The 9,398-nt window shown below is 34.1% G+C and overlaps 1 protein-coding gene across 1 annotated transcript; it reads left to right on the top strand.

Annotated features, from left to right (window-relative positions):
• Positions 1–8,412: 8,412 nt before the first annotated feature.
• Positions 8,413–9,015, top strand: LOC139863289 (probable transcriptional regulator RABBIT EARS). The gene has a single exon (XM_071851924.1). It carries the CDS (start codon positions 8,413–8,415, stop codon positions 9,013–9,015), a length of 603 nt encoding a protein of 200 aa, XP_071708025.1.
• Positions 9,016–9,398: the final 383 nt, after the last annotated feature.

Genomic DNA, 9,398 nt, shown 5'->3' with positions numbered 1-9,398 from the left:
ATGGTCGTGTGTAAACGTTATAATTTTAGATTATCATTATTTGATAATCTATGTTATGTCTTCAAAACCTTTGTCGATAAAATAAAGGTTATGGTGTGTTTTAAAACGAATGCAGTCTTTGAAAACGTCTCATATAGAGGTCAAAACTTCGCAATGAAACCAATTAATATGAAACGTTTATAATCGATATGAACGGGGCATTTCAAAAATAATCGTGAGGTAACAACGGACGACACTTCAGCAATCAATCGAGGTACAGGGTTGAGATTAAAAATCTCAAACCCTAATAACTCTTTATCTTTTAATTTCCATAAATTAGACAAAAGGGTGAGGAAAAAAAAAACTCAAACCCGAATTTTGACCCTGGTATTAAACTTAATTCATATAATCCGGCCAAGATGGTGAGGAAACAGGCCTCTATCCCTCGATTGCAACAACCGATCAAATTGAAAAGGGAAAACCCTGTTCACTTTTAATCGATCGTTGCAATAAACCCTAATCTCTTCTGGTGTCTTCAAGATGAAGAAGTAGGGATAAACCCTAAATCGAATTTTCTTTACAGTGGCAAGAGGGAGAGAAAACTTGAAAACCCTAAAACACATACAATGGTGACCAAAGAGAGTTTTATAACAGGCGACTTAGTAAACCATGATGACCATATCATCTTGCAACTGGCCAAATATAAACATAGACGACCCATTTATAACCAGACCATTACAGATCCTTTTTGTAACCAGCCCATTTCAGGTCCTTTTATCCGTGAATCAAAACAAGCAAGTATGAAAGCCCAAAACCTTTTTTAAATAACGGATTAAAGCAAACCAAAAATTCTGAAGATAACAATTTAAATAAAATAAACAATGATTTGTGTACCAGAAAAGTGAATGCGATAACAAATAAAATAAAAAGTAACGAATGGATTTTCGACTGCGGTGCTACCCACACCATGACTTCTGAAAAATCTGATTTTTATTCTGAATCAAAACCTCGGGTAAATAAAATTCAAACTGCTAATGGAGGGGTTGTACAAGTAAAAGGGGTGGGAGCATTGAAAAATCACTCCGACTATGAAATTACCTAATTGACTGTATATTCCTGCTCCGTCTCATAAATTGTTATCGGTTAGCCACGTTACAAAAGAACTGAATTGTTCTGTTTTATTACACCCTACCTTTTGTATCCTACAAGATATTGGGACCGGACTGATTATTGGGCGGAGCACTGAACGGGGTGGGTTATACTATGTAGACGAAGTAACCCAACAAGGTATTGTGATGCTTGCACACGGAACACCTGATAGGGAGGCATGGTTATGGCATAGGAGATTGGGTCACCCTTCTGTCGGATATTTACATGCTTTATTCCCTACTCTCTTTCCATCTAATGTCAATTTAAATTGTGAAACTTGCATTTTGGCCAAAAGCCACCGAAGTACATTTAAGCCTAGTAATACTAGAAAAGATGTACTTTTTGCTTTAATTCATTCTGATGTATGGGGTCCTGCACTAGTTGTTGGGGAAGAAATTTCCGGTACTTTGTCTTATTTATTGATGACCATTCACGAATGACTTGGAGTTATTTTTTAACCCACAAATCAGAAGTTTTTGATAAATTTTGTCACTTTTATAAAATGGTACAAACCCATTTTAACAAAAACATACAAATCTTGAGATCCGATAATGGTGGGGAGTTTGTGAACACATCAATGAAACAATTTTATGAAGATAATGGAATTATACATCAAACCTCGTGTGCTCATACTCCCGAACAAAATGGAGTAGCCGAACCAAAAAATCGACTACTCTTAGAAATGACACGAACCTCATTAATTGAATCCAAAGTTCCAAAAAGTTTTTGGCCCGTACCTATCTTATCAACCGTTTACCCACTGAAATCTTGGGCACAAAAACTCCTAAAGATACGCTCTCTCAATTTCATACCCTCCCAACGTCATTTAACATTGAACCGCGAATATTTGGGTGCTCGATTTTTGTCCACATTCCAAAAACTGAGTGCACCAAACAAGATCCTTGTGCAGAAAAATGTGTCATGGTTAGTTAACCAAAAAGGATATAGATGTTATAGTCCTAGGAGGCGTCATGTCTTTACTACCATTAACTGTGACTTTATCGAAACCGAATATTTTTACAATACACAACTCACGAGTGAGAGGGAGAAAGATGATAATGATACTCTAAGTTGGATACAATGGACACCTAAACTCGACAATATCCGAACATCAACACCAAATCCCGAGACACCAAATACTGAATCTACCGAAACCTCATCAACACCGAATCCCGAGACACCAAATACTTAATCTACCGAAACCTCATCAATACCGAATCCCGAGACACCAAATACTGGATCTACCGAAACCTCCTCAAATGATGAACATCCAGTTCAAGAAGAACAAAACAATTCAATTTTCGATACCACCAATCCCTCAAGTGACAACAATTCCAACCCCAGTGAAACAACAGAAAGATATGTCTTACCACAAAGAACCAACAGAGGTGTACCACCAAAAAGATACTCTCCAGAGAAAGAAGCTCAAAGGTCAAGATATCCTATTTCTAATATTGCACAAGGAAACCTATCGAGTGAGGCACAAAAGTTTAATTCCACTTTATACTCAGAAGAAATTCCAACTACTGTTGACCAAGCAATGAAATCTGAGAAATGGAAAAAGGCTATGGAAGAAGAGATAGAAGCACTTAAGAAAAATGACACATGGGAAAAATGTGTTATTCCTCAAGAAAATAAATCTGTAGGATAGCGATGGGTGTTCACAATTAAACGAAAACCAGATGGCACCATTGAAAGATACAAAACTCGTCTTGTTGCCAAGGGATATACTCAAACCTATGGAATAGACTATTCCGAGACCTTTTTCCCGGTTGCAAAGATTGATACTATTAGAATTCTCTTCTCTATCACTGCAAACGAAGAATGACCACTTCACCAATTTGATGTGAAGAATGCTTTTCTACATGGCGAATTAAACGAAGAAGTTTATATGGAAGCTCCTCCAGGATTTGCGGGAAACTTCAATGATAGGGAAGTTTGTCGACTTAAAAAATCTTTATATGGGTTAAAACAATCCTCACGGGCTTGGTTTGGGAGATTTATTTTATTTATGAAAAAATATGATTTCAAACAAAGTAACTCATATCATACTCTCTTTATTAAACAAAAAGGAAATTTAATTACATACTTAATCATTTATGTTGATGATAAGATAATAACAGGAAAAGATAAAGAGGAAATTTCTAACTTAAAAATGAACTTATTTAAAGAATTTGAAATGAAAGACTTGGTCAGACTTAAATATTTTTTGGGGATTGAGGCATTACGTTCTCAACAGGGAATATTTATCTGTCAAAAGAAATATATTCTTGATCTTCTTGCAGAAACAGGGATGATTGATTGCAAACCAGCTGAGACTCCAATGATTCCAAATCAAAAGCTATTTATGGAAGATGATGCTGAGCTAGTAAATAAAGGACAATACCAAAGGATAGTGAAAAAACTCATTTATCTTGCTCACACTCGACCAGATATATCACATGCGGTAGGAGTTGTAAGCTAATTTATGCATCACCCACAAGTTCATCATTTGGAAGCTGCAATGAGGATTATTCGATATCTAAAGAAGACGCCGGGTCACGGAGTTGTATTTAGAAAAAATGGGCATCTCAAAACACGAATATATACAGATGCAAGCTGGGCTGGAGAAAAAGGAGAAGATCAACCTCTGGTTTCTTTTCAATAGTCGGAGGAAACTTAGTTGCATGGAGAAGCAAGAAACAAAAGGTTGTTTCTCTTTCAAGTGCAGAATCAGAATTTAGAGGTATAGCAAAGGGCGTGGTCGAAGCCTTATGGATTAAAAAACTTTTGACAGAAATCGAATTTCCTCCAAAAGAAACCATACAAATCTTATGTGACAACGAAGCCGCCATTGTCATTTCAGAAAATCCGGTTCAACATGATCGAACTAAACATATTGAAATTGATCGACATTTCATGGGAGAAAAAATAAAATGGAGAAGTCATTTCTCTTCCGTCCATCAGATCTGAAGATCAATTAGCTGACATCCTTACCAAATCAGTTAACGGAAGATTGTTTAGCGAAGTTCTTGACAAGTTGAATATTGAAAACCCCACTATTCAACTTGAGGAGGAGTGTTAGAATGCAGTAAACAAGGCAAGTTACCATTTTGGGTAGTTACCATTTTGGGTAACTTGACTTTTAGGATCAGAAGTCAACATCATCATATCCCAAAATAGAAGGTCACAAGTGTTCATTTGGTAAAGCACACAAGTGGTCTAATCTGCCATTTTCAACAGCCTCTTTCCTTTTATGATAAAGAGGTTTTAAAAGTGATATTGGATCCAAATCTCAATTAGAAATAACTGTTGTATTTTTCATGTATAAGAATGCTTCAATAGTAATTGTAAAACTCAATTCAAGAAGTTCTAAACTGATCAAAACATTCAATAAACAATCTTTGAATTCATTTGTTAACAAAACCCACCACTAACTAACAGGTTGGAAAAGTTTAACATGGCTTGCAAACCTAAGGACTAAGGCTACAACTAAAATGTGCAGTACCGGCTAGTACAAAAATCATTTTCAACGAAACTCACCGGATAGTGACAAATTGATACTCCATAATTGTCAGGATCCGGAAGGTTGGCCATAACTAATACTCCGTAACATTTTGTGAATCAAACGAAATATCAAAGGTTAAATAATTCGCCACCAATTGAGGTTAACTTTTGCTCCATATAGATGTGATAATACATTATTTTTATTAAAATCTTTTACCGCCTTGTTATTTAGATATATGAACACAGAAAACGTCGTAATTTTTACTCGTATTTTTCAAAAGAAAATACGGCACAAGTGTTTGTCGCATTCCACTCTCAATATCATATAAGTACATTATTAATATAATCATGTAAATTATCTTTTCGAATAATAGAAGAAAATGTTATTTTAGTACATGAAAAGGCAACTTGATCATTTACTGGTTGTCTTTTAACAAGCGACCAATTACTTTTGGACGGTCTTCTCCCGTTGAATCTCATTGTTAATTGTAGCCTTGTAGGTGAAATATAAATAGATTTTAAACATAAACCAACAAACATGACCAATATCAGTCTTATAATGTTTACTTATAAACATATAATATTGACTTTGAATGTTTAACTTGATATTGACGTACAGATGCGTCAAACGATCCTAAGTCCATACGAATAGGTACACAAAAAAAGATAAACGTCTCGACTAACTTCCATTTAGTTATTTGAATCTAACTTGACCATTAATCACAAGACTGCACATAGCTGCAAATTGAACTTTATTTGACTATTTTTATTAATTAATCACGGAGTATAGTTAATTAATCACTATTGACAATATATTATAAATAAATAAAGTATTATAAAGGAGACCACTATAATTCGATCGATTGAAAACTAGGCATCATCATGTCCCACAATGATACTTTGATAAAGTCTTTAGTTACATATTTAGAGTTAAGAGTGGCCATGCATGTATAATGCGTAGAATTGAAGGATCGGGTAGTTTACCTGATCGTGTGTACATGTTTGATCTTTAAAACTTTTTTTCAGTATTAATATAGGTGTACATTGACTGGCACCCCATAACATGTGTATAAATTCCATAGGTAATAGATTGACCTTGAAACAACATCTATTAGTACAATTGCTATAAAACAAGCTCGTATTATTTTTTTGTTACATTTTCTTAATAACGAGAAACGATTTGAAAGAACTGAGTCGGCCACTAGAACTCCTAGTCTTAGAGCCAGAAAAACATAAGTTTACTTTTTCTTTACTTAAAGACAAAATTACTCCCGTCGTCCTTGAACATATACTGAAATCATACACGTCGTCCTCAAAGTTTTTTTTTTACGTTCGTCGTCACTGAACTTTCATTTTATAACTTGTGTCGTCCTTCTGTTAACTGTCCGTCTCTTTTCTCCGTTAACCTTCAGCATGTGCCAAACATGTGAGGGCAATTCTGTCATTTTTCTCTTTGAAAGTTCCGGGACTACCGACGTAATTTTGCTTTTTCCCTTAAATAATTTATTTATTTTTTCTTTTCATTTTTCTTTTCTAAAAACATGAAAAGCAAAACATGAAAATCAAAACTAAATTAAAATCAAAATCTAAGAAAAACTACAAATCAAAAACAAGATCAACAATTTAATAATCATTTTTGTCATCAAGGCATATTCCTTTAAAAGATTGAACGGACATCTTAATACTCCGTAATTTTTTTCGTCGATCCCCTCACTTCAAAATCATCCAGAACCACCATTTGATATTATCCTTTTTTAAATCATCCGTTGTTTCAGATCTGATCCAGATAGCATATTTATGATTCGTTAAGTCTTTGATTCAGATATGATAGTGTGAGAAACAGATCTGATTCGTTTACTGCTACTGTACATCATCTTCATGGAGCCAAAAAATCAAAATTGATTATTCATGTATCTCATCACGAATTGATTATAGAAATTCGTTCCTTATACGATCCTAACCTTCGTGCATCATCGGATCACATTAACAACAAGAGATTCATGATAAATTCGATTGTGTTTTTCATTCTTCAAAAAGTCAAAGTGATTTGAGCTCCGGATCGTTTTAGAACTAAATCGAGAAAAGTAAAAGTGCAGATCTCTTCATTTTCATTTGGTGAACGTGTTTGCAAAATCTCAAATCCAAACATGAAGATTTGAGTTCAAATTTCGGAGTCAAAGGTTCGGATTTAAGAGTCAACAAAAATTCATAAATCCGATTCGTGCGAATGTTGATGTTTCAGGTTGAGATTTTGATTGTCGAGCATTACATGATGGATTTGCAACATATTTCATCAAAGAATCGTGCTTTAAAACATCTTAAATCAAAAGTTCAATTTTGATGTTCATATGAAGATAAATTGCCCTGTTCATCGATGATTTGCAGAATTTAATGCTGATTTGGCTCGAAATCACTCTCACAACCTGTTAATCGATGGTTTAGAGATGCATTTCAGTCAGATTTGAGGCTTGATTTTGATCTTTTGAGAATTTTATGTTCATCAGGTTCTGAAGTTGCAGGTCTTGAAGATACATATGAACAAATTCGTTGATGGAAAAAAAAAACCCAAAATTGAGAACATATATTTTTCACGAACACACTAATTTCAAAGCTTTCAAGTTTTAGATGTTGATTTGTTTGCAGGTTCTTGATTTTAATGTTAGGGTTTTAGATTTAGGAGTAAAAGGGAAAGGGTAAGAAAATGGGTTTTAAAAGAGAAAGGAGAAGAAGAAAAAAAAGGAAAAAAGAAAAAAGAAAAGAAAAAGAAAGTAAAACAAAATTACGCCCGTCATCCTTGAAGTATAAAAGAGATAAAATGACAGAACTGCCCTCACATATTTGGCACATGGTGACGGCTAACGGCTGAAATAGACGGACAGTAAACAGAAGGACGACATACGTTATAAAATGCAAGTTTAGTGACGACGAACGCAAAAAAAAAACTTTGAGGACGACGTGTATGATTTCAGTATATGTTCAAGGACGACGGAAGTAATTTTGTCTTACTTAAATTCAAATCCTCATCCGAACTCAAAAGCGGATTGGTCGTGAACATGTATAATCACCAATTAACCTTAATGATGATAGATGTATATAATTTACACAAATTATTTGTTATACTAACAGGAGATGTTTTATATGCTTAGACCGGATACTTTAAGACTTAAGGAGAATGATCGAGTATTTTCTCTCAGATCACGTGATCATTTTTTACTCTTTCTGTGTACCACGAAAATATGAGATTTGAATCTAAGAACTCTTAAGAAGATATTGGAAGCGTTAACTACTAAAGCTTCTAGCAGGTGATTTAATTTTTTATCTTTTTTTTCTTTTTCTTTTTTATTGAGGATATTCTAGCGCATTTGTAAGAACCTTAGTTTATCTTGCATCAGTTTGGAATATATATGATAGTTCCATGAGATAACTATAATAGTACTAATCGTAATAGGTATAATATAGATGTAATTGATTATGCCTATTCGATATGATATGTATGTACGGGCTAAGGTTTTTGGTTGGAGGACAGTGACTGTTTATCAACCCTTTTTAACTAATTAAAAAAACTAAAGTACCGTCCATTGAAACAGCCAACGTACTATAAACCAACGTATATGGCCTTTCCATCTATCTAACCCTGATTCTTTTCCTTTTAGATTCTCTAGTACCTTTCATGCATTCAATTTTATATCCAGCTAACTAAATTAACTAATTCTCCTTTCTTCAATCTATATATACCAACACAATATTGACCAGTCTATATATGTCTCTTTCTCAATCTATAGCTTAACAAGTTTTAAAATGGAGCAATATTCACAATACTTGATGTCAGCTAAGACCAACAATAACATCCTTATGAATCCTAATTATTCAAGCCACTCATGGGAAGAACAAGCGTTCGTGGAAGACGCTCGAGGTCCACTTGGCGGTTTCGTGTGGCCACCGAGGTCTTATTCTTGTAGCTTTTGTAAAAGAGAGTTTAGATCAGCTCAAGCATTAGGTGGTCACATGAATGTACACAGGAGAGAAAAGGCCAAACTCAAACAAACTCATGTTAATGGTACTAGTAGTACTACTACTACTACAGTTTCATCACAAAATCATGATGAAAAGAGTGTTTGTAAAGAGTCTTTGAAACCTAATTATGAGGTTTCCAAAACAAAAGTTGCATTAGGTCAAGAGGTCAATCTTGATAGCATTTCTGAAACAAAGAGTTGTGTGTATGATGAAGAGGTTGTAGTAGCTGATCATGGTAATGGTGATGTTGAAATAACTTTGGGTTTAGGGTTTGATTTGGAATTTTGTAATTCGAATACGAGTTCTAGGTGTAAGAGGCGGAAGATGGGCGTTACGAAACCGATCATGGGAGATGAGTTAGATCTTGAGTTGAGGTTGGCTGGCTAACTTGCATATGGAATCATGTACTATTAAGCTAAGGATTTGAAGTAGGGTTACAATGTTAGTTAAAGTTTTTTAATTACTTATGAAATTAGTGAAGTAGAAAGTTGACTTTCTTTGATTAAACCTTTGCTATTAAATGACTTTCTATTTCTATGGTAACCAATATTTGATCTTTTGAGAATACAAACAAGTTAATGAATTTTAATTAAGCACTTGTGTTCATCAACTTAGCCATTATGTTAATTCGATTGTATTTTGTTCTATCTCTTTTATCTTTAGATGAAAATATCTTTGTCACTCCGTATATAACTTTTGTTATTTTATAATAAACAAAAATAAAACATCAACATTTATAAGTTTTTCCTTTTCTTTTGTATGATGTTGAA

The sequence above is a fragment of the Rutidosis leptorrhynchoides genome, chromosome 8, assembly GCF_046630445.1.
Source record: "Rutidosis leptorrhynchoides isolate AG116_Rl617_1_P2 chromosome 8, CSIRO_AGI_Rlap_v1, whole genome shotgun sequence".
Classification (NCBI taxonomy): domain Eukaryota; kingdom Viridiplantae; phylum Streptophyta; class Magnoliopsida; order Asterales; family Asteraceae; genus Rutidosis; species Rutidosis leptorrhynchoides.
Note: the sequence above shows the minus strand (reverse complement) of the source record. Positions and strands in the feature narration are given on the sequence as shown.

Excerpts from the sequence above, each read along its gene's own strand:
- LOC139863289 (XM_071851924.1), top strand. The coding sequence starts at position 8,413 with ATGGAGCAATATTCACAATACTTGATGTCAGCTAAGACCAACAATAAC.